The sequence below is a fragment of the Vigna unguiculata genome, chromosome 4 (genome assembly GCF_004118075.2).
Source record: "Vigna unguiculata cultivar IT97K-499-35 chromosome 4, ASM411807v1, whole genome shotgun sequence".
NCBI classification, from domain to species: domain Eukaryota; kingdom Viridiplantae; phylum Streptophyta; class Magnoliopsida; order Fabales; family Fabaceae; genus Vigna; species Vigna unguiculata.
The window spans coordinates 24,716,153-24,742,802 of record NC_040282.1 but is presented as its reverse complement, the minus strand read 5'-3'; the positions used below and the strand labels follow the sequence as shown (position 1 = coordinate 24,742,802).

The window sequence follows — 26,650 nt, the reverse complement described above, 5'->3', positions numbered from 1 at the left end:
AATTTCATCATATTATAACTATAATTGTATAGTATCATGTATTTAGTAACATATTTAATAAACTGAAATTTAAATGCTATTTATTTTATACATTCTAGTTTTCCAAAAGTAAACTTATTTAATTAAAACGCTGGGTTTCATTTATTGTCTTTAAATTAAGAAATATAACAAGTGGAAATGGAGGTGGGTAACAAAATATAGAAGCGTGGATAAGCTATGGAATCCATATAAGAAACGTTTTTCAAGTTAATAACTTCCGAATTTGAGACTTTTGTTAACACGAAATAAATTAATCCATGCAACTGAAATTTGAGTCAATAGCTTTAGATTTGTAGCAATTGAGAAGTAAAACATTGCTAAACCTGCCTACAATTTCCGAGGACTAGTCACATTCAAAATTACAACTCGATAGATCATCAATTTTACTTAATTAATTCAAATCAAAAATAAGTTTGGAATGAATAAACAAACTGCAGCTATACATATTAATATCTAATGGGTGGGTAAAATAAGAACAGATTTGCCTTCAGGATACGTTCACTTGAATATGAGAACAATTATATGGATCTGCTCTTTCCTGGCAAAGTCCACACTTTCGAAGATGGCAACAAAAAGCAACGAATTCATACAGCGATTTGAAATCAATCCCTCGTTTAACCAATATGTCTTCTTATCGCTACAGCTCTATCTTCAGTAGTCTTTGTTCCCCTTCCTGCTTTTAGAAAGTTCTCTCTCAATCAAACTTCACAGCTTTACTCGTATCTTGTTGCTTTGTTGGTTCAGCTGGGAAGTATTTTATGCCAACTAGATCACCCACTCTGCTAATGACCTATGAAAGAACAATCACAGCAAATTACCACACAACATATCAAGGAGGTAGCAATTTTAAGCAAAATCCTAAAAGCATATCTATACGAACAAAATAAAACATGCATATTAACCCTTCACATCTTACACAAGCAGGGGAGATGAAAACGGGAATTTATTTTGAATTGCTGTTAGAATAGAAAATATTCATTTTCTGACAATGGTAAAGAATATTGATTTAGGATTGATAGACGTAGGCAATCTTGACGCCAAAAAGCAGAGGCTATTTTAAGGATTTAAACCCGTAACCTCCAGGTCACAAAGGCAGCGACCTCACGATTGCACTAAGCCTCATTCTGATCACTCGTGTATTTTTCAAAATGAAAACAATTGAATCAAAATCCAAATACACACCTGCAAGGCTTTGATAAGATCTTCCCTTGAATGGGCAGCAGATATGCATATACGTGCTCTAGCCAGTAGCAGTGGGGTTGCAGGAAATGCCACTGTCACAACAGCAACCTGGATTCAAAAATTTCAAACATCAATTAACATATTCATTCTTATCCATGATATAGGGTATAAACAGGGGGCATAAATAGTTGGATATTTATGTTCTTACATTCTGCTTGAGGCACTCCCTTGAGAATGCAGGGATTTTGGCTGGGTTGTAAAGCATGATTGGCATTACTGGAGAATCATTATCCCCAAGAACCTCAAATCCCATCTTCTGCAGTTCTGACCTGAAAAAGTTGCTATTCTCTCGAATTTGTGCTAATTTCTGGGCCCCTGTATGGAAACATCTTACTTCAATTCATGGTAAACAGAGTAGATGAACATTATTTGGATTGATGCTAGCCAAAAGAACCTCTATTGGAACCATCCTCTCCGAGAATAACTTTAAGGGAAGATATTATTTGTTGTGCGGCTGGTGGTGAAATTGAAGTTGCATAAAGATGAGCAGGGCAGGCGTGCTTCAAGTATTGGACAAGGTCCTTGCAGAAAATACAGAAGTTCAGCATGAGAAAGTGATTGAAACATCCTAATAATAAAATACATAAAATCCATGATGCGAACTTTTAGAGGCCAACATGAAGTACAAAATCAGAAAAGATCAATTTTCACATGTAAAGAAAAAAATTCCAGAAGTACTCCAACAGCACATGTATACAGAAATATTAAATAAATGCAGTAGTACTTGTATGAAACCAATTCAATTAAGGTTATGTAAAGAACGGAAAGCCCACTTTGCAGATTTAAGAAAGACAGCGTAGAAGGGGAACTTCACCAAAGAAATGAGTCCAGTAGTTGATAAGGAGGAAAGTCTAAATAACAAGCAGGACATCATCCAATCCAATCCAGGAGAGGAGAAAGGACCTGGTTCTCAAATCCCAATTCATGGCATAAAAAAATATCCCCTTCTCAACCTTCCCCTAAATTTTGTCTCATCTGTCCCGAGTTTGGAGGATTATACCAACCATGATTGTCGGTTGCATGTATCACCCAAGCCTCCCCATAACTTCCTCATCAACTACTCAGTTACCCTAGCCCCGAAAAATTATGCCTTTTGCTGTTGTAGTATTCAATATTAGAAGTTTTCGTTAAGTATGTTCAATTTTATGTTATTTCTATTTAGTCACTTTTATTAATGCTGTTTCCCAATATGCTTGGGTATGTTCTCTTCATCTTTTATGGTTTCTCAAATGAAATGCAAAATCAGTTTAGCCTTTCAATTAAAATTTTGCACACTGATAATGGATACAGGAATAAAGCATACAGGAGCCTTATCGCAGTGGTTCGGGAAGGATACGGCAGCTGGAAGGCGGCGCACGAGGCCCACGTGCTATACAGGGTTGGCCGTCGCTCAAGGGACACTCCAAATCTGGTGGTCGCCGGTTGAAAACAGTGATGGCAGTGGATGATGGTGAACAGCCCGGTGGATGACGATGAACAGCAACGAGCAGCTGTGGACAGCAGGGAACAGCAACAGTCAATGGCGAGCAGCGGTAAACAACTTTGGTCAGCAGTAGACAGCTGTGGACGGCAGCAAACAATTGCAAACAGTGGCGGACAGCAGCCAGCAATGCCAGACAGAAACAAACTGATGACTCTTTTACTAAACAGATACGTGACAAGCCACAGAAACCAGCAGAGTGGGTCCCGCTCTGATACCAAGTTAAGATTAAAATGAAGAATATTTAGAGTGAATTTGAGTGTATTTTCCCTCTCTTAGGTTCTCATATTTATAGTAGTTTGGGATACATTAGATACAATGGATGAGAGGAGAGAAGAGAACTACAGAAGATACTCCTAGGAACTAGATCTAAAGTATGATCCTTGGTACTAGTTCCAACACACAATACAGTAAATCCTATTTAAGACTATTTATTCTAACACTGATGAACTTGCTAGAATTGGATGTCCTGTCAAGCATGATGAAAATGTTGATGTCATTCTTGAGGATCTTCCCCAAGAATATGCTCCGGTTATTTCATTGAAAGCAAGTTTGAAAAACCTCCAATAACAAAAGCTTGTGGTCGTGGTCATGATGGAAAATTTGCCAACTCAATGTCAAATTTGTAAAGCTCACACTACAAATATCTTTTTCTACCGTGCTGATCATCCTATTAACCAAATGAGTGTCTGGCTCTATATGATCCAGCAACACATCAGCCGCTGCAGTATTCTGACTAGTGGCACCCACCAACCCAATCAAACATATGGGTCAGTCATTCTACTACAAGATCTCAAAATCATTCTCATCAAGTCGTCCCAAGTGCTATGGTGACTAATTCTTTAGCACAAGAAAATGGAAATTCAAATTGGATACAATATTCAGGAGCCTCCTTTCATGTGATAGGAAACTCTCAAAATATTCAGCAGTTCAATCACTTTTAAGGGTCTGATCAAGGTGATGGTCTGAAAGTTTTTTGTTCTAGTTCTTCATCTTTCAAGAACCCTACTAATCCTAACTTCTCTCTTTACTTACACAATTTATTTAATGTCCCTTCAATTATAAAAAATTTGCTCAGTGTTAGTTTGCTCTTGATAATGGTGTTTATTTTTTGAGTTTTTTCCTCACTATTGTATTGTTAAATCTCAGACAGCCAATGATGTCCTTCTTTGGGGCATTGTTGAAACTAACAGTCTATACTCCTTCCCAAATCCAGCATTCAAGACTAGTCATTTCCAACCGTCTCAAAGATTCCCTATTTTTACACTACTACAGTACATTTGTTAATTCTGAATATGTTGTATCAACAGTTTCAGAATCTGCAACTTGTGGCAAGCTAGATTAGGTCATCCAAATGTTCATGTGTCAAAAATTATAATAACTCTTTGAAAAATCCTTCCATCTAATAATAATGTGGATATTTTTTTCATCTTGCAGTGTTAAAGTCTCAAAGACTTCCTTCCTCTCCTTCTGAAACCATGTATAATTATCCTTTTGAGTAGATCTTTAGTGATCTTTGGGGTCCTTCCCATATTCTGATAGAGTATTAAAGGTGTATGTGAGAAGAAATAAAAACTGAGTTAGTCAGTTGAGTTAGTCAGTTAGAAAAGTATGGTTGTTAGTGGGTTATTGGGGAATGGAATTCTGTTTTTAGGAAGAGTATAAAATAAGAAGGGGGGTAGTGTTGTAAAGGGGGTGATTCTTCTGACTTTTGTAGTGTAAACAGGAATCCTGACAGATCCTGTGAGGGGGAATTGTTGTCTTGCCTGGACGAGTTCTTTTGAGAGAATAATAAAAGTTCTTTTCTGTTTCTGTTCTGTGGTTGGTGTGGGTGTGTTCTGCACGAGTGGCTTGGGTTTCTAGCTCTAAGAAACCTAACAATTGGTCCGACCTGCCGGATCCAAGGGCCTGTTATCATGGAGGGAAGAGCTGCTGCGTTGGAAAGGTGGACCAGCGAGAATGGGAAGATTATCTTGGAGATGCAAGAAAATCTTCACAAAATCAGAAATATGATCAAGAATAGCAAGAAACCAGAAGAAGGGTCTGAAAAGAGTTCCGAAAATGGGGAGAACTCTGTTAACAACAGAAAAGGGGCCGTGAAGATGATCAGAAAGGAGGATTCTGATTCTGACAGTGAAGAAGAGGTCCAGAAGCAGTGGATGAAGAGGGTAGAATTGCCAACTTTTGAAGGCAGCGATCCTATGGGCTGGATTGCTAGAGCAGAAAAGTTTTTTGAGATTCAAAATATCTCTCCAAAAGAGAAATTACGCCTAGCGTTCATAAGTATGGAGGGCAACGCTAGTCATTGGTTTAGCATGGAGAGTTTTACCGAAGCTTTGAATAAAAGATTTGGAGGCAAGGATAGGAGTACAGTCTTTGAGAAATTGCAATCCATAAGGCAAAATGAGGGAGTAAAAGAGTATGTACAAGAATTTGAAAGGCTGGTGGCTCAAATTCCAGATTTATCAGAAGAACAACTATTGGGGTATTTTTTTGCAGGGTTACAAAGCAGGATCAGGAGTCAAGTAAAGCCACATGATCCAAGGGATTTAATGAGGGCAATGGAAATTTCTAGGGATGTGGAGGAGTCTCTGAATGAATCAGGGACAGGAAGAACAAACACCTATCGGACCCCATCAGCAGACCCCAGATTTCAGAGACGTCGGGTGTGGTCTCAAGAACTGAGACTTTTAAAGGTGTTGGAAATTCTCAGTCTTCTTCCAACAATATGAGTACAGCAAGGAAAGAAGGAGGGGGAACATCGTCTATGGGTTCTAGGACAGGAGGAAATCCAACAACAGGAGGGAGTAAAAACAGGGTAGTCAGAAACTTGCCTTACCCAGAGTACCTAAAGAGAAGGGAAGAAGGAAGATGTTTTCATTGTGGAGGAGCTTTTGGGCCAGGCCATCGCTGCCCAGAAAAAAGTCTGAGAGTAGTAATACTAGCAGAAGATGAGGAGGACAGTGAGGGCAGAGAGGAGGATGGAGGAAAGGAGAAAATTGGAGTGTTGGAAAACAAAAGAATGGAGCTATCTCTATTTTCAGCTGGGAGTTTAACGCAAAGTAATACCATGAAATTGCAAGGAGATATCAATGGGCGAAAAGTATTAATTTTAATTGATAGTGGGGCGAGTCATAATTTTGTCTCAACACAATTAGTGATAGAATTGGGGTTAATGGTAGAAGATACCCCTCCTTACTATGTCAGATTAGGGGATAGACACAAGAAGCAAACACAGGGGTGTTGCAGAGGTGTGGAAGTTAATTTGGAGAATCATATTGTTAAAGAGACATTTTTCCTGTTTGAGTTAGGAGGAGTAGACGTGATTTTGGGACTGGAATGACTAGCATCTTTAGGAGAAGTTAAGGTAAATTGGAACACCTTAACCATGAGTTTTAATGTGGCTGGAAAAGTGGTGCACATTCGAGGAGATCCCACTCTAACAAAAAGAATAGTGACACCGCAAGCCCTGTTGAAGGAAAGTGAAATTGAAGCAGTCTCCTTAGTGTGGGAGTTGGGCCTAACCAGTCACGAGGAAGAAGGAGAAGTGGGGAAAAGATTATCAGCCAGGCAACAGGAGGAATTGGAGGAGGTTTTGCAAGAACATAAGACCATTTTTCAAGAAAAACTAGAGCTGCCACCAAGGAGGGAGATTGATCACAAAATGCCTATCAAAGTAGGTGAAAACCCAGTCAATGTGAGGCCTTATAGGTACCCTCACCTGCTGAAATCTGAGATCATCAGGCCCAGCAACAGCCCCTATTCCAGCCCAGTCATCTTAGTAAAGAAAAAGGATGGGAGTTGGAGGTTTTGCATAGACTATAGAGCCTTGAATAAGGTTATCGTGGCTGATAAATTTCCGATACTCGTGATAGAAGAGTTATTAGATGAACTACATGGTGCTACCTATTTCTCCAAGGTTGATTTGAAGGCAGGTTATCATCAAATCAGAATGTATGAAAGGGATATACAGAAAACAGCTTTCTGCACACATCAGGGCCACTACGAGTTCTTGGTCATGCCCTTTGGGCTAACCAACGCGGCAGCAACCTTCCAATGTGCCATGAACACAGTTTTGCAGCCATATTTAAGGAAATTCGTGTTGGTGTTCTTTGACGACATCTTAATTTACAGCCAGTCGTGGGAAGATCACATGGATCACTTAAAACAGGTGTTACACACACTGCAGCAGCAAAGGTTCTTTGCAAATAAGTGAGTTTGGGAGACAAGAGGTGAAATATTTGGGTCACGTAATCTCTAAAATAGGGGTAGAGATGGATCAAGACAAGCTGGCAGCAATTCATCAGTGGCCTTTGCCAAAAAATCTTAAAGCTTTGAGGGGTTTTCTTGGGTTAACTAGGTATTATAGGAGATTCATCCGGGACTATGGAAAGGTAGCAAAACCATAAACAGGTCTATTAAAGAAGGGATGTTTCTGCTGGAATGAAGAAAGCACTAAGGCAATGGATGCCCTAAAGTAGGCTATAACCACAACCCCTGTTCTAAAGCTACCAGACTTCAGCCAACCTTTTTCCATTGAGTGTGATGCATCAAGCAGCGAGTTGGGAGCTGTGCTAACACAGGACAAACGTCCTATTGCATTCTTCACCAAAGGCTTATCTGACACTTCTTTAACCAAGTCCATTTATGAGAAGGAGTTGATGGCTTTAGTTTTAGCCATCCAGCATTGGAGACCTTATTTATTGCGCAAAAATTTACAGTATATACAGACCAAAGGAGTCTAAGGTACTTGTTAGAACAGCGCATCACCACACAAAACCAGCAGAATTGGCTGGCCAAATTGATGGGATATGAATTTGATATTGTTTATAAAATTGGGGCATCCAACAAGTAGTTGATGCCCTCTCTCGAAGGGGGGAGAACGAGGAGGATGAAAAAGAGTTGACTTTAATGTCCATACCATTCTGGCAAGACTTCCAGAAGATATTGGAAGAAGTGGAAGGGGATGCAGAATTGCAGAAGATCATAAAAGGGCTGAGAGAGAATCCTGGGAGGCATGGGCAATATACCTTAGAACATGGCAGACTTCATCATAAAGGCAGGCTTGTTCTATCAGCCAACTATGCTTGGATTCCAAGACTGTTGGCTGAATACCATACCACGTCTATAGGAGGTCACTCAGGGGTGTTTAGAACTTATAGGAGGGTGAGTCAATCACTATACTGGATTGGAATGAAGAAGATGGTGACAGATTTTGTGGCTGCTTGTTTAGTGTGTCAAAAACACAAGTACCTAGCCTCTTCACCATAAAGGTTGCTACAACCTTTACCCATACCCAATGCAGTATGGGAGGACATTAGTATGGACTTCATTGTCAGGCTACCAAAATCTAATGGGTATGATTCAGTTTTGGTGGTGGTGGATAGATTAAGTAAATATGGGCCGATTAAACACCCATATTCAGCCAAAAGCATAACAGAGGTGTTTGCCAAAGAAATAGTGAGACTACATGGGATTCCTGCATCTATTGTTAGTGACAGAGACCCCACATTTTTAAGTCTCTTCTGGAAGGAGTTGTTTAGGGTGCAAGGAACACAGCTAAACATGAGCACTGCATACCATCCTGAGTCAGATGGCCAAACTGAGGTCTTAAATAGAACCTTAGAAACCTATTTGAGGTGCTTTAGCTCAGAACAACCCAAGTCTTGGTCTCACTTCCTCTCATGGGCTGAATACTGGTATAACACCAGTTTTCATGGAGCAGCCCAAAAATCTCCTTTTGAGATAGTTTATGGCAGACCACCTCCTTCCATCAAGAGATGAAGCCTTGAGCCAACTCAAGTTCCACCTCACAAGAGCCCAAGAGCATATGTCTAAATATGCGAATAAACACAAGAAACAATCCTCCATCCAAGTAGGGGACTGGGTTTTTCTGAAAATTCGCCCCCATAGACAGGTCTCAATGCCAACCAGACTGCACCCAAAGCTATCTACTAGATATTATGGTCCTTTTTTGGTGCTGAAACAGGTAGGACCAGTAGCCTTTGGACTACAATTTCCAGACACTGCCAGGATCCACCCAGTGTTTCATGTTTCACGATTAAAGAAGGCAGTAGGCACTCATCAAGTTGAGAAAGACCTTCCAGAAGAATTGCAAGGCAGGACCTCTAATTGGTTCCCAAAGAAGATATTGGATAACAGATTGGGACCTCTACCAGGGACGGAAGATGCAAGACCACAAGTCCTGATTCAGTGGAAGGATAAAGGGGTAGAAGCAACTAGTTGGGAAGATGTCACAACTATCCAACAGCAGTTCCCTGACTTCAACCTTGAGGACAAGGTTGTTCAGCCAGGGGGGAGTAATGATAGAGTATTAAAGGTGTATGTGAGAAGAAATAAAAACTGAGTTAGTCAGTTAGAAAAGTATGGTTGTTAGTGGGTTGTTGGGGAATGGAATTCTGTTTTTAGGAAGAGTATAAATAAGAAGGGGGTAGTGTTGTAAAGGGGGTGATTCTTTTGACTTTTGTAGTGTAAACAGGAATCCTGACAGATCCTGTGAGGGGGAATCGTTGTGTTCCCTGGACGAGTTCTTTTGAGAGAATAATAAAAGTTCTTTTCTGTTTTTGTTCTGCACGAGTGACTTGGGTTTCTAGCTCTAAGAAACCTAACATATTCCTTCTACCAATGGATATTTGTATTGCGTCTTTTGTTGATGTGTTTTTAAGATTTACGTGACTTTATCCTCTAAAACATAAATCTAAAGCTCTTATTGTTTTTCAGAATTTTATGTCCACGGTTGAACTTCAGTTTCATACCAAAATTGAAAGTATACAAACTGATTGGGGAGGTGAATTCAGATCTTTTACATCTTTTCTTGCCACTAATGGTATTACACATACTTATTTGTCCTCATTCGACCAAAATGTTGTTGAAAGAAAACATAGGCACATCACTGAGTTGGGGTTAACCTAACTGAATCCTGCTTCTCTTCCTCAAAAGTGTTGGGACTTTGCCTTTCAAACTGTTTTCTACCTAATCAATAGATTGGCCACTGCATCATTATAATTTTATGTTCCCTATAATGTCTTGTATAAATTGTCTCCTAACTACAGTTTTTTGGAGGTGATTAGTTGTGCTTGCTTTTCTCTCCTTAGACCATATGACAACAATGTGTTTTTCTAAGCTATTCCACATCTCATTAGAGATATTTGTGTTTGTCCAAACCTAGTCGCATTTACACATCTAAAGATGTTCTTTTTAATGAGATTGGTTCACCTATTCTAATTTGTTTCCTGACATTGTTGCTTCTGTTCCTAACACTGCTCAGTATTTCAGCCTTACTCCTAATCTCTCCCCTCAGACTAAACTTTTGTTTGTTCACTCAAAGTCTAACCATACTGACAATATATCTCACACTCAGTATTCAATTGTCTCTGCTACTGCCTACCTACTGCTATTGTACCTACTGAGTTTGAGTCTCTGTCTAGGCTTCCTAATACTTATCTTATACGAAATAGATCTAGATCAGGTATTCATAATCCTAGACTTCATCCTTCGTTGTTTATGTACAATAAAAGAACATTCCAGTGTTACACACTATGAAAAATTCAAATTGGGTTTCTGCTATGAAACAGGAATATTGCTCTTATTCGCAACAACATTTGGGATCTGGTTTCTTTACCTCCTGGGAGGAAAGCAGTTGGTTGTAAATGGCTTTTTCATGTAAAAGAAAATGTTGTTGGAACAGTTAATAAATATAAAGCCAGATTGATTGCCAAGGGGTTCAATCAAGTTCATGGGTTTGATTTTCATGAAACTTGTTCTCCTGCTATCAAACCTATTACCATAAGAATTATTTTAACAGTTGCTTTAACCAATCGATGGGATTTGTTTCATTGGATATTAATAATGCCTTTCTCAATGGCACTAATGACATAACTGTGTATATGATTCAACCTCCTGGATTTGAGGTCTCAGATAAATCTCTCGTCTGCAGACTTAATAAAGCCATCTATGGCCTCAAACAAGACCCTGGACAGTGGTTTAACAATCTTAAAACAACACTTCCAGCTTGGTTTTTGGTCCAGCAAGTGCGATCCTTCTTTATTTACCTAACAGCAAAATTCTCAAACTGTCCACATACTGGTTTATGTTGATAATATCATCATCAGTGGAACATCTATCCTTATTCAGCAGCTCACTCACAAACTGAACTCCAATTTTTCTCCCAAGCAGCTCGGTAAACTTGATTACATTTTGTGAATAGAAATCAACTATTGTTTAGACAAAACTGTTGTGATGACTCAGTAAATATAATAGAGATCGTTTGCATAAAAATATGATGATAGAAGCTCTACCATCACCCATGGTCTCATCCTGCAAACTATCCCTCCTACCTGCTTTTGGATTATGCATTTACCTGGTCATCTACACTAATGAAACTGCCATTGCTGGAGTTGACTTTAACAATATCCGCCATACTAAAATAAATCTCATCTCCAAAGTCATGTTCAAACATAAGAGCCAAGTCCACTCAAATATATTTTGCCAATTGAAGTAACCTAATCCTCATCTAGCATTATCATTTCCGTACATTAGGCTCGATTGTAGTCCTAGTGATACCTCAATGGATCCCAAAGTGAAGCTTCTAGCGGGTTGGGGAGAGCCATTGAAAGAAGTTACCATTTTCTTATGGGTTGACTTAAGGATCTAACACTGACAAGATAAAAATATCACATTTGTGATTAGCAGTGAATGAACTCTTGAATGCCCCCATGACAATCATTGGGATGTTGTAAAACACATCCTTTAATACATTAAGAACCCACCAAGTTGAAAACTACTATATGAAGACAAGCAATGCCAAAATCTTTTTTACTATAATGTTGATGGTCATCAACATTAATTAGGAAATCCACTTTTAGGTATTATGCTTTTATTGGAGGAATCTCAAGGAGGAGTGAGAAGCAGAAAATAGTTGTTAGATTCAACGCCAAAGTTGTATATCTTGTTATGGCAGTAGATGCATACGAAATTACATGACTTACAACTTCGAGACACTCAAGATACTAGATGTGCAACGATCAAATCTCTCCGTATTGCATCAAATCCAACCTGATGAGCAAACTAAACTCCAAGATTGATTATCTGATAGGTTTGATACAGTTTACAAAAGAAGGAAAAGAGAATGTAGTTAGGACAGTTGTAATTACATAACTGCAACAGACTATTATAAATAGACTGTTTCTAGGTGTGGGAGGGTTATGTGGTTGTTTTCTTGGTGTTTTGGTGGAAAATGGTTGTGGAGAGTGAGGTCTCTCGAAATACCTCAGCTGTATTGATTATTCTTGTCTATTTCCCTACTACATTGGTAAGGAATAGACCTTCTTGAAATAAAAGTATCCCTTTTCTGTACAGTTCTAAATACTGGTCTATCACTATCACAAAATCCGAGGCTCTCATGCTGACAATTTGATGTTAGTCAAATTCATATCACAACATTTGCAACAAGCTTGATTCATACAACATCTATGCTCAAATTGAAGGTGAGTATTAAAGATCTAATTCTATCTTTATGTAAATGGGGGAATGTCATATTTCATAGCTGAAAGTTAGGGATTTTGTCCATTATTTGTTTACTTGATAGTAGCATTATTGATTAAAAATAAAGCAATGTATGAGTGGTGTAAACCAACATTTTCAGCAAACATAATAAAGATAGAAGAATATAATATAGTGGTTTTTAAAATGTTTGATAGGAAAGAAAATCTGAAACCTAATGTCTAATTTATCAACTTAGTGCCTCAATTAAAAGCACTAAGTTTGGAGTCTAAAATTTAACAAAGTACCTTAGATCCAGCAATATATCCTCCACATGATCCAAAAGATTTGGTGAATGTTCCCATCATAATGTCAACATCAGCAGTATCCACACCCAATAGCTCACAAACACCTCTTCCTGTCTTGCCCACAGCTCCAATGCTGTGTGCTTCGTCCAAATATGTGTAGGCCTATAAAGCAATGGAAAAAACGGAAAGTGACAAATGAACAAAAGTAACAATGAAAATAAAAAGTCACCAATAAAAGCTTTTCCAAAATCCCTCTAAATGTCTTCTAAGAGAAAAGGTGTGTTAAACGAAGGAAAACCTACAATAATGCAGGCTCTTCTTCCCTTCTCTGAACTACACTTCTAAGGAAAAAAGTAGCAGCATGAAGGGTTGTAATGAAAAAATCATAGGAAAGTAGGATCTTGTTTCCTTTACATGGCATGCCCATTTGGGTCAATAGCTTAAATCAATTTAAATGGAATAAAATGTTCCTAGGCATAAAGCATTTAGAACATTCCATTCAGAAATTTTGCTGGTAGCCTTGTCTGTGTAGACTTTCCACAAAAGGGGATCTTAAATTCAATATTAAATAACAGCCCCATATAAAATAGAAAATGAAAAAATACACATCAAAAGCAGGTAAAAATAAAAGAAATACAACTTATATATTATATTAGAGATACCATAATAACCAACCTTATATTTTTTACATATAGCTATGATCTCTGGAAGTTTGCAAAGCTCTCCTTCCATGCTGTATATCCCCTCTACAATAACCATTATTTTCTTCCAAGGTCTATGTGTCCTTGGCTGTCCCTCAGCAATTTGTTCTCTTAACACTTCTTCTAGATGAGATGGCACTGTAGGTAAAAGTGAATAGATAATGCTGTGATCTTAGTGAGCACACCATATTAACACAAACAGAGAGAAACTAAAAAATAACTCAGCAGTTAACCAAGTGCTCAAACTACATGTAAACATAATTAATCGTAAGCTAGTTAAGTTACCCTTTCTGTTCAATTCTGTTAGCATAAAAGAGGTCACTGAAATTTAACTATCCAATACATATTTAGGATGAATCCCAAACCACAACTTAAAATAAAGTTCTTTCCTTTTGTAACAGTGTCTGAAATTGAAAAGCTAGTGACTCCAGGACTAACTCAGCTTATTTTAGTATACAGCAAAGAACTATACTCACCGTTGTGTTGAAAAACACGAATAGTTGCTCCTGATCCTCGTGCACCATTAACAATTGAGTTGTGGTTCAACGAATCACTAATAATCAGACTTCCCTGTGAAAGAAAGTTATTACAATGAATAACCATTAAGTATCTCAAAATGGTAAAATCACAAAATTTCACAAACCTTCCCCATCAAGACTGGAAGAATAGCAGAGTTTGTCACGTAGCCCATACCAAAAACTATAGCAGCTGGTTTTCTAACAAAGTTTGCAACACACTCCTCCAGTTCATTGTGAAGGTCAGTCGTCCCTATTGAAGAAGCCACATTCAATGGAGCATAATAAGACACATGTAAAGACAAGCAACCAAAATCACACTTTGACAGCTAAAATACAAAGATAATACCTACCTCCATCCACACGAGTACTGCAAGTGCTTGGAGAGTACTTCTTCAACGTTTCAACCACTCGAGGTGTGCAGTATTCGTCTGCTGCCGCAAAACCAAGATAGTTGTATGATCCCAAGTTAAGGCATCTACTTAGTTTATCAGTCCGTCTGCATTAGGAAAAATAGTTACAAAACAATAGGCAAATAAATTTCTAATGATAAAGCTCTAAATTATAAGTTAAAAATTATATATTCAACCCGCTATTGTCTGTCTAGTGGAGGAATCTTGATAGTTTGCAACGGATCATAGATTAAACTTTGTTGCCGCCATTGTTTAAAGAAATCATATCTAAGAAAGCATACCCCCACCCCTCTCAAACATAAAAACATATTTATAGGCTTGAAAGGCCTGGAAATTAAACAGAGTGTTTTACTTCAGTGTCTTGTTGCTATCATTAGAGAAGCGTTCCACTACATCAAACCACGCATCAGGAGCACTTGCAATTGGTCTCCCAAAACAGTCCTGCGAAAAACCAAAAACCAAAACAAATACAGAAAGAAGAAATGCAGAACACTTAGCAAGTCATTATCATATATCCGAATTGCAATGTACTTTACATTGGGATTCGGCTAGTCACAAAACGCACCCAAACGACAAAAAAAAATTGACAGAACAAATAAACATTGAATGTTTGGAATACACACACGCATTTCCCTTGCTATTAAGGAAGCGAAAAGTGAAACAAAATAAAAACCTGAATGCGAAGATACAAACGGCGAATATAAAAATCTTCAAGCCCCAAGCAAATCGGTGCGTAACCCTGAGAGTCAACGTGTTGATATAATTACAAACTATTACAGTATAATAATGATTATAAATTTATGAAATGAAGCGAAAATGAAAAGTCAATGGGAGAAATGAAGAACCTGAAGATTGTTAGAGCTGCACCAGTCGAAGATTTTGCGGAAGAAATCCCTGAACTGGCCGAAGGCGAAGAGCAAGCCGTAGCTGAAGTAGGTGGTCAACGCGGTGAGATACGGAATCGCGATCATGGTGAGGGGACTTGGAGGGATCTGGATTCTGAGTTTGGAAACTCGTTTCGCGGTGCGGCGGCGATCGGAGATCCGAACCCGAGTCTCGCGAACCCGTGAGGGAGAGAACGAGGGAGAGAGAAACGGTGGTGTTGGAAGACGGAAAGTGTTGGGTTGGGGAAAGAGAATGTGTGGTGCTGTGTTGTATCGAGGAGTAGATGAAAAGGGACCATACAACGGAGGAAGGAAACAGAGAAAGGTCCACCTGGCGGCTAGACCAGCGTTCCCTCCCGCGGTTATGACTGGATTTTTCTTTTTTTCTTTTCTTGTTTGATTGGATCTTTGGTGGAAAGAAAAAAAGGTTTCATTCGAAGTTTTGGAAAGGATGTCGCTTTTTCTGCCAAGATAAATAATATGAACCTTTCTTAAAATAAGTAGATTTATGCATAAATTTCCTTTTAATATGAACGAATGATTTCTTAAAATTTTAGTTACAGATTCTGTTTTAATATTTTTTAAATTGAGCAATTTTACCTCGTTCTTAATATATTATTTGGTAATGAAAATAAAATATTAATAAATATGTAGAAAATGATGTATTCAAATTTATTTTCATACTCATTTGTTCCTAATTATATCTTATTAAATTAAGTATTATTTTATGCTAGTCTCTAAACACTTAAAATATAAAGTCTAATATGGTTATCCTTTACGTTAAAATACTTTTTTATCCCAATTTTTATCAAATTTTTCTAAAGAAGTTCTAATTTTGGTTTTGTGTTCAAATAGGTTCCAATTTTGTTCAATTTGGTCCTTTTTTGCTAATACCGTTTAAATAATTAACGGCCATGAATGATGACTGTCACGTGTCACTTCGTGGTTTTTTTGAATGTTTTTTGAATATTTTTAATTTTTTTTAAATGTATACGTGTTAACCTAGTAGCGTGCCACGTGTCACTTCGTGGTTTTCTTGAATTTTTTTTTTAATTTTTTTAAATGTTCACGTGTCAATCCAGTAGCGTGTCATATGTCAAAGTCAATGTTCTATATTCAATTTGGTCCCTATATTTGTTATTTTTGTTCAATTTATTCCCAAATTTTGTTAACATTAACCAATTTGGTCCCTATTGAAGATGTGACCAAATTTAATTTTTATATCAAAGTTATAATGATGTGAATTTTAATATATTATATAAAAATATTTAATAAAAATGTGAATTTTAATATAAAAATTAAATTTGGTTTCAATTTGAAAAGGCACCAAATTGGTTAATGTTAACAAAAATTGGGACTAAATTGAACAAAAATAACAAATATAGGACCAAATTGAATATAGAACATTGACTTTGACACGTGGCATGCTACTAGGTTGACACGTGGACATTTTAAAAAAAAATTTAAAAAATAAAAAAACCACAAAGTGACACGTGGCACGCTTTTGGGTTGACACGTGTACATTTAAAAAAATCAAAATAATTCAAAATAATTCAAAATAAAATTCAAAAAAATTCAAAAAAACCACGAAGTGACACGTGGCAGTCACTGTTCATAGCTGTTAATGATTTAAATGGTGTTAGCAAAAAAGGACCTAATTGAACAAAATTCACGAAAATTGGGACCTATTTGAACATAAAACCAAAATTAGAACTTATTTGAAAAAACATGGCGAAAATAGGGACCAAAAAGGTATTTTAAGTTATCTTTTATTATATCTTTAATGTAAGGTTCTCTTAAATTATGCCTTAAAGTTTAAGGGCCTACCTTGGCCTGTTGGGCCTAAGACTGGCCCATAGGGTGTCCAAAACCCCTAAACCAACCTTAACCCTCTCATTTTACCACTTTTCAGAAAACACTTCCCTTTCCCCCTCTTAGATTTGCAGCAACGAACTCTGCTAGGGTTTGGTCCCAACCTAGGTCAAGCTAGCTCAACCCTTTTCTACTCCACGTAAGTTGTTTTTCAACTCATACTTTTTCTCCTATGGTTTGATTTTTGTGGTTCCAACTAGGGCTTATCGTAGTAACCTGTCTTTGCTATGGTGTCATTGTTTCCAGCTCACAAAATTGTTCTTGGAGTTGTGTGCCTTCTGCTTGTGCCTACACCCCTTCAAAGTAGCTTTCGTTAAGGTAAAGGAACCTAGGGTTCACGTGCTTTTTACTATATCTTGCCTGTTTTAGTTTTATTTTGTGTCCATATGAGTTAAGTGTTGTTTTGGTTGTATGAAATGCCTGGAAAATGTTGTTTGGTATGAAAAGTATGTTGATGCATGCTTGAACAGTGGCGAGATCTAATACTTTCACCCAAGCGAGCTTGCCTCGCTTAGGCGAGAATAACAGAACCTCACCATGGTTCCTGCTCGAACTTTCGCTCAAGCGGTGAGCTTTCGTTTTGAGCGAGGTACTATCTCGCTCAGGCGAGAGGGGCTCGCCTAAGCAAGAACTCGTGGGAGCCTGGTGTGTTTCGCTGCAATTGTAGCTCAAGCGAGGGGTGATCTCGCTTAGGGAAGGAAGGCTCGCCCAAGCAAGAACTCGCAGAATCCTATAGAGCTCTCTGTTGGCAGTCTCGCCTAAGCGAAGGGCTATAGCTTGAGCGAAAGACCCCTTTCACTTAAGCGAGGGTTTATGGCTTGAGCGAGACGGGTACAGGGATTTGCTCTATGGTTGTTCTTTCCTCTGTTTTTGGTTGATGGTCATATGTATGATTGAGTTACTTTATTAAAGCATACATTGGGTGAATATGTAACACCCCAACTAAAATTCGGTGCTACTAAATGTTCTTTACTTGTCTAATGTATCATTTACTTAAGGAAAAATTTATTTGTATTCAATTAATAAATACCAAACAAAAAAAATAATAATAATACATCACTCCATGTATCATCTGTTAGACATACATGATATTTATGCGAATAAAATGTTAACATACATATAAGTGTTTGTAACAGATGTTTGTTTATACTTTTACAACCAACTAAAGGTACTTTTAGTTTGAAATACATCACAAACAAGTTACACCATATCAGTTGTAGCTTTAACATAATCCAAGGTTACAAGAAAAGTTAGGCTAAACAATCTCATTGTTACATGTTAGGTCTCCAATTTCTTCCTCTGAAAAATAAAGAAAGTAAGGGTGAGTCTTTCCCTTAACTCCAAAACTTCATCATAACATTTCAAAGTATGGTCATTTGAATAAACTTTCAATTGAATGAAACATTTTCACAAAAGTTTAAATCTCCATAATGTCATAACTAACCATGCAAAAAAATATCAAAATCAAATTAATCAATAAAATAATCATTTCCGTATGTTTTAAATTTAGGATATCAAAATCCTCATTATCAATCTTTTAATAATCATATTCGTATAATTCCGAGTTTCAACTCATCAATATATTCATCTCATATTCTTTCTTTATATACTTTGGGTTCCAAACACTGCCATTAGATTTTTTTTCTGAATCATAATGGTCTTACGCCAATATGGATAGTGCCAACAGGCTAAACGTTCTCACGGATACAACGTGTACGTTATTCCACCTTCCTGGTCTTAAAGTATAGTCAAGAGGACGGTCGAGAATAGAGTGTGAGGCCTGTGAATTTTCGAATACCCGGCTAATTGTATACGTCAATCCAGGGTATCTATATCACCACCCTCCATTCTCCTAGGTCTATCAGACCTTTCTCTGGACTCTATACCCAGTGTATCTCTGTACTATCCATACAGTCCTTTTTATTCTTTATTTCTGTACTTTAATTTACAATCATCCTTTCGCATTATCTTTATAATTCTTGAGACTTTCATAAAATTTTGGCAGCATAACAACTGCGTTTTTAATTTGTCACAATTTTCAAAATAGCAAAAACAACCAAGTTAAAAAGAATTTAAAATAAACAACCAAGCATAAATCATTCTTTCACAATAACTTTACAAAAAATTAATCAAAATAGTAATCATAATTAAAACATAATTTCCGTATAAAATTTTATAAGTAAAATAGCAAACTTGTTTTATTTGTAACTTTTTGTGTAAAACTCCAAATAAGATGATTCTTAAACCTAACCCTAGGTTTTCATACCCAAGGAATCCATTTTCAACTCAAAATTTCAAGATAATGTATAAAAATTTCAGAATCAAGAAGATAGATTGTATACTTAAAGAAAACTTGCTAAGATAAAGACTTAGAGATTTGAGATAGACCCCCCATACCTTGAAGATGCTAAATATACTCTAAGATGAAAATGAAGACCTCAAGATTCTGGATTTTCCTCTCCTACTTCAATTTTCTCCCAAGAGTTTATACCTTTCCTTCTCTATTGTTTTGGATTTTGTGAAGAAGATGTGTAAAGTGAAGTCCTATTTATAGGAAAAATCTTGGACAAAGGGATAAGGATGTATTGATGGTAAATTTATGAGATTCCTTAGTGAGGATAAGTTTATCTTGACCATATAGAGAAGCTTGGTCGAAATTCTCATTGTAGGAGACTTCATGGTAGTTGCAAGAAGACTTGTTGACTTTCTAGAAGACTTGTTTTCACTCCAAAGTGTAAAATTCATATCTCTTAATACACAGCTCTATTTGTAAATCCAAACGGTGAAACTAAAGACCTACGTCTGTAGAACAGGTCGAACAAATTGGAACTCCATCCAACGGTTAATAAAACTGGAATCAAATTTTTACTAAAATAACCCAAAACAGGACGTAACTGACGCTAGTTCAAACTGCAAGAATTATTTCTATCACCACAGACCTCTAAATACAAATCCAAACGGTCAAAATTTAGTGCTATGTCTTAATAACTCTGTATAAAAATTTCATCTTGATCCAACGGCTAAAGAAGTGGGAATAAAATATTTACTAAGGTAACTCAGAACTGGACAGCAGCTGGAGACCTTACTTTTACACTAAAGTGCGGAAGTAACTGCTCCTTGCATACACCTCCAATTCAAAATCTCACCGTCCATATTGAAGAACTATATTTTAAGAATGCTCTATAAAAATTTCAGCCTAATCCAATGGTTAATGAAACCTTAATCACACTTTTACTTGCACAACTCAAAATAAGAAGTTAGCACAAAAAAATAAATCATCTTTGACATTGTATAAAACCCTTTGTCAATTTACTTATGAAATCATAAAATTACTTCATTCTATATATTTAAACAAGAAAGTTAAATATAATTAATATAAAATAGAGGGTGTTACAGAATATGCATGTGTTAAATGGTTTATGGGCTGAAATTGATGTGTTAGTATGATCTTTCTTATGGAACCTGATTGGATGGTTGGTTATAAATATTGGCATGAGATTGGTATGCATGATAACTTTATGTTTGGTTGGTGAAACATGATTTTGGTACCATGACCCTCAAGGTGAGAGCTCATGGTGGTGCCTTATGGTCAGGACGTAATTCAATGAATCTCTTGGTGAGATCTCATGGTGGTGCCTCATAGTCAGGACATAATTCCATGACTCTTTTTGGTGGGAGCTCATGGTGGTGCCTCATGGTTAGGACGTAATTCCATGAAGGTTTCGTAGTGGTGCCTCATTATATAATTTAGTAAGGATTCGAGTAAGGACGACATCCTAGAACTCTAAAGAGTTAGTTAGTCTCACGTATAGCGTACTTACTCAAGTGGTGAGAGTAGTAGGAGGCCCTAGTTTTTGGCGGGATAATGGCCTTAGATGTTTGAAGGCTAACCTTGTGTGTGGTAGGGTGAAATCTATTGGCAATGGCTCTACAGAGCAGTAGAGGCCACCACAAGTGCAAGCATCCATTGAATCTGACTGATTATATGTATCCAGATAATTGAGTCTTAGAGTTTTAAATTGTCTGTTATCACATGTTTGGTTGATTTATGTATCTTTGACTTTTAAATTGTATGCTCAATTGTATGATAAAGCTTTTGCACTTTAGCTTACCATTTCTACTTGCTTGTGTGTTCTATGTGTGGTTTTCTCCTTTTTACGATGATCATCAATTTATTGATGTGAGCAAATATGGGAACCCCTAGTGGTCGTCAAGGTGATGGAAATTCCGCTGCGTAGCTTATTTTGGGTTAGATCTTCTTACTATGAGTCTTCTTTTAGGGTTGTGACCTATGTATTATCCTGCTCCTTGAGCATACTTTTTGGATACTATTAAACTTTTATCCCGTTTTGTAATGGCATCTTGGTGTGCCTTAGTTTTCCTTTCCAAGTATTTCGAATAATTGTAAGGAATGACATATGTGCTCCATGACTTTGATCCTTATATTATTTTGTCTGATGTTTCATCTAATTATGTTTATTTATTAAATGGGACGTTACATTTATGGTATCAGAGTGGTCGTTCCTTAGAGTCTGTGGACTTGTGTGCCTGTTTAGCTTTCATTGTGTCTTCCTAGCGTTGTTATCTAAGTTTCTTGTCTAATCAAGTCTGATTGATGGTTTTTCTGTGTGGCCAGTGAAATGGCACCTCCTCGTAGAAATCCTCAACCTCCTCATAGTGATGCACCAGATATTGCAAGGGCGATAGAGGCTATGGTGACAACCTTGACTCAACAAAGTAACAATATGATGCAACAACATGAGGTGTCGATGCAGCCAGGAAGCATTAATGGAGCAACAACAGCTGGTGATGTAGCAGATGGAGGCTGCGAGGGTGGTTGTTGAGGCTGCTCATAGACATCATGTGGAGGCCCTCTAACAATTGAAGGAGAACAAGACAGCTACCCCCGTCTATGGTCCTAAATCACGACCTCACCATCCAATAAAGTTCAATGGCAAGACCAATCCAGATGCCGGAGACCAGTGGTTGAAGGATATGGATAGGATCTTTGATGCAAAGATGTGCCTAGAAGATAGCAGGTTGGCCTTCTCGGTGTACATGCTCACAAGAGAGGCAGAACATTGGTGGATCAGCACGAAGTCCATCATGGAAGAGAGGCAGGAGTCGGTCACTTGGGAAGTCTTTTAGTGTGGAGGACCGCACTTGAGGAGTGTTTGCCCTCAAATGGTAGGTTTCAAGAGATGCAACAAATGTGACAAGGAAGGCCACTTCGGTAGGGATTGCCCCACTCTTGCGAGGGTAGTGGTGCGTACTCCAATTCAAACTCCGACTCAAAACCAGCAGAGGAGAGGCGGCAATAGGCCTCAGGCAACAAGCAGTGTATATAGGGATGACAAAATGGGTCAGACCAGCCCACTAGCTCGCCCAAAAAAGGGCGGGCCAGGTTGGAATTTCCAACCCGTCAACCCGCTGTAACTCGTCCCGCCTGGCCCGCTAGTTTAGCAGGCCAAAATGGGCCAGCCCGCCAACTTGTATTTTTTTTTAATTTTTTTATGTTTAAAATTAAAAATAATTAAAAAATATAACTATATAAATAAATTTATAAACAAAATTTTAATAAAAAGTTAAAAAAATAAAAAAATAAAAAAAGTTAAAAAAATAGAGATGGGCCAGCCCGCGAGCCCGTCAGTCCACTCGAAGACTGGACAAGTTACAGTTTTCGGCCCGTTTATTGATGGCGGGCCAGCCCGACCCGACCTGTTTTTGGCGGACTATAGGAGTAGAGGCAGCAGGCTCATGTAACCTTGTTATCCCTAAGTGTATATGCCATCACTAGAGTAGAGGCAGCAGGCTCATGTATCCTTGTTATGGGTCGTTGTATGATTGCTAGTGAACCTTTGTGTGTATTGTATGACTTTAGAGTGACACACTCATTTATGTCAGAAACTTGTGTGAAAAAGTTGGGTCTGTCGGTTTGTGAGTTACAATGTGATCTTGTGGTATCTACTCCGGCATTGGGTTTGGTCAGGACATCATCCTTATGTGCTAGGTGTCCAGTGGAGGTAGAGGGATGCGTATACAAAGTGAATATGATAAGCCTACCTCTACAAGAGTTGGAGGTGATCTTGGGGATGGATTGGCTCTCTGCCAATCACATTCTTATAGATTGTCGAAAGAAAAGATTGTTGTTTCCCAACGTAGAGGAGCCTGAGTTGTTATCGTCTCAAGGGATCATGAAGGAGATTCAAGGCAGCGCGTAGTGCTTCATTATATTCACACATCTAGATGTGGAGAAATAGGGAAGGATGACGGTTATACCCGTGGGGCACGAGTTTGAAGATGTATTTTCGGAGGAAGTGTCAGGGTTGCCTCCCAGTAGGGAAGTCAAGTTCTCTATTGACCTAGTACCAGGAACTGATCCAGTGTCGATGGCTCCATATCGTATGGCTCTGGCGGAGTTAATGAAACTCAAGAGTCATATTGGGGAATTATTGGGGAAACAATTTATATAGCCTAGTACTTCGCCTTGGGGAGCACCAATGTTGTTGGTGAAGAAGAAGGATAGGAGTTCACGTTTGTGTGTGGACTACAGGCAGTTGAACAAGATGACAATCAAGAATAAATACCCCCTTCTGAGGATAGATGATCTGATGGATCAGTTGCATTGAGTGTCAATAATCTCCAAGATAGATCTACAATCAGGGTATCACCAGATCTTGGTGAAAGCGGATGATATGTAGAAGACAACACTTAGATCCAGATATGGGCACTACGAGTACATGATTATGCCTTTTGGTGTGACCAATGCTCCAATTGTATTCATGGATTACATGAATAGGATCTTCAGGCTATTCTTAGATAAGTTAGTCGTAGTCTTCATAGATGACATACTCATCTATTCCAAGACTCAAGAGGAACAGATCGAGCACCCGATGCTAGTGCTTGGTATTTTGAGGGAAAAGTAGTTGTATGCTAAGTTGTCCAAGTGGGAGTTTTGGATGGGAGAGGTACAATTCTTGGGACATGTAATATCTGCTCAGGGCATAGCAGTGGATCCAACAAAAGTTGAGGCAGTAGTGAAATGGGTAAGTCCCAAGTCAGCAACAGAGATCAAAAGCTTCGTGGGTTTAGCTGCCTACTATAGGAGATTCATAGAAGGATTCTCCAAGATAGTGGCGCCTCTGACACAACTTACTAGGAAGGATCAATCATTTGCTTGGACTGATAGGTGTGAGGAAAGCTTTTAGGAGCTTAAGCAAAGGTTGACGAGTGCTCTAGTGTTAATGATCCCTAATGTTGGTAAACCCTTTGAGGTTTATTGTGATGCCTCTCATCTAAGTCTTGGTTGTGTGTTGATGCAGGAGAAGAAGGCGATGACATATGCTTCAAGGCAACTTAAGGTGCATGAGAAGAATTACCCCACTCATGACCTGGAGTTGGCAACTGTTGTGTTTGCCTTGAAGATCTAGAGGCACTATCTGTATGGTGCTCAATTTTGTGTGTTCAGTGATCATAAAAGTCTTAAGTATCTATTTGATCAAACGGAGTTGAACATGAGACAAAGAAGGTGGATGGAGTTCTCGAAGGACTATGATTTTGAACTTTTGTACCATCGAGGAAGGCAAATTTAGTGGCAGATGCCTTGAGTAGAAAGATGATGCATATTGCATACCTTATGATAAAAAAGATAGAGCTGCTAGAGAAATTTAGAGACATGAAGTTGTAGGTTGAGTTGGGATCGGAGTTCATTAGGTGTAGTAACCTGACTATATCTAGTGACTTCTTGAACTTAGTCAAGGAAAGACAGTTAGCGGATGCTAGTCTGGTAGGAGTGAGAGAATTGCTTGGATCAGATGGAGCGAAGGATTTTGCCTTGGGTAGTGATGGTGTACTGATATTCCAGGGTAAGGTGTCTGTACTTGATGATGTTGAGGTAAAAAAGCTGATCCTTGAGGAAGGACACAAAAGTCGTCTTAGTTTGCATCCTGACATGACTAAGATGTACCAAGATATCAAAGAGACCTTCTGGTGGCAAGGCATGAAGAAGGATATAACTCAATTTGTATCAGCCTATTTGACATGTCAGAAGGCGAAGGCTGAGCACCAAAGACATGGTGGAATCCTATAGCCTTTGGACATACCGATATGGAAATGGGATAGCATAGTTATGGACTTTGTGACCCATTTGATGCGAACCTTTAGAGGTCACGATACGATCTGGGTTGTAGTGGATCGATTAACCAAGAATGCTTATTTCTTGGCAATGAACCTGAGGATGTATATGGCCAAGTTGGCCCAACTGTACATTAAGGAAATAGTGAGGTTGCATGGGTGCCGTCGAGCATAGTTTCAGATAGAGATTCGCGGTTCACTTCCCGATTCTGACAAACTTTGCAGAGTGCTTTGGGTAGCAAATTGACTATGAGTTCAGCCTATCATCCCTAGATTAATGGCCAATCGGAGAGAACGATTCAATCGTTTGAAGATCTATTGAGGACATGCGTGCTGGATCATTTGGGAGCGTGGGATGAAATGTTACCTCTGATAGAGTTCACCTACAACAATAGTTTTAATGCAAGCATTGGCATGACACCATATGAAGCTCTTTATGGCAGGAAGTGTAGGACCCCTTTGTGTTGGTATGAAGATGGGGAAGCAGTGCTAAGTGGACCAGAGTTATTGGAACAAACTATAGAAAAGGTGAAAATGGTGAGAGATAGGATGTAAGCCTCTTAGAGTAGGCAAAAGGCCTATGCAGATCGAAGGAGGAGACCTTTAGAATTCGCGGCTGGAGATCATGTGTTCTTGAGGATGACCCAAACCACGGGTGTAGGAAGGGCTCTCTGCTCAAGGAAGCTTTTCCCTAAGTTTCTTGGCCCATACCAAATCTCGAGGAGGATTGAGCCTTTGGCTTATGAGATTGCTCTGCCTCCTCAGTTGGCCAATCTCCATCTGGTATTCCATGTGTCACAATTGAGGAAATACGCATTTGACCCATCTCATGTATTAGAAGCCAAGGATGTACAGATTAGGGAGGATCTTACTATGAAAGTACAACCCGTTGCTTTGGAGGATAGCCGAGTTGAGGAACATCGGGGAAAACCAATCAGTCTTGTCAAAGTCATTTGGGACCGAAAGACAAGTGACTATACTTGGAAGCTAGAGGAGGATACTTGGTAAGTCTTAATTTTCGAGGTCGAAAATTTTTGTTGTTGGGAAGAATGTAAGGCCCACTTAAATTCTGCCGTAAAGTTTAAGGGCCTACCTTGGTCTGTTGGGCCTAAGGTTGGCCCATAGGAGCCCAAAACCCCTAAACTAGCCCTAACCCTCTCATTTTACCACTTTTCAGAAAATGCTTCCCTTTCACCCTCTTAGAGCTGCAACAACGAACTCTGTTAGGGTTTGGTTCCAACCTTGGTCAAGCTAGCTCAACCCTTTTCTATTCCACGTAAGTTGTTTTTCAACTCATACTCTTTCTCCTCTGGTTTGATTTTCGTGGTTCCAACTAGGGCTTACCGTAGTAACCTATCTTTGCTCTGGTGTCACTGTTTCTAGCTCACAAAACTGTTCTTGGAGCTGTGTGCCTTCTGTTTGTGCCTACATCCCTTCACAGTAGCTTCCGTTAAGGTAAGGGAAGCTAGGGTTCATATGCTTTTTACTATATCTTGTCTGTTTTAGTTTTATTTCATGTCCATATGAGTTGAGTGTTGTTTTGGTTGTATGAAATGACTAGA

General features: G+C 38.4%; 2 protein-coding genes across 2 annotated transcripts; one reads left to right on the top strand and one right to left on the bottom strand.

The window, feature by feature from the left end:
- Nucleotides 1-269: 269 nt before the first annotated feature.
- LOC114182659 (long chain base biosynthesis protein 2a) lies at nt 270-15,527 on the bottom strand. Its single transcript, XM_028069567.1, has 12 exons — nt 15,045-15,527; nt 14,873-14,938; nt 14,552-14,640; nt 14,140-14,285; nt 13,915-14,039; nt 13,748-13,841; nt 13,246-13,409; nt 12,571-12,732; nt 1,676-1,802; nt 1,430-1,596; nt 1,222-1,329; nt 270-829 (listed from the first exon to the last, which is right to left on the bottom strand). Exons 1-12 carry the CDS (start codon nt 15,168-15,170, stop codon nt 734-736), a joined length of 1,470 nt encoding a protein of 489 aa, XP_027925368.1. The 5' UTR covers nt 15,171-15,527; the 3' UTR covers nt 270-733.
- A 10,200-nt stretch (nt 15,528-25,727) lies between these two features.
- LOC114180627 lies at nt 25,728-26,096 on the top strand. The gene has a single exon (XM_028066930.1). The coding sequence runs from the start codon at nt 25,728-25,730 to the stop codon at nt 26,094-26,096; it is 369 nt and encodes a 122-aa protein (XP_027922731.1).
- The last annotated feature ends 554 nt before the right edge of the window (nt 26,097-26,650 follow it).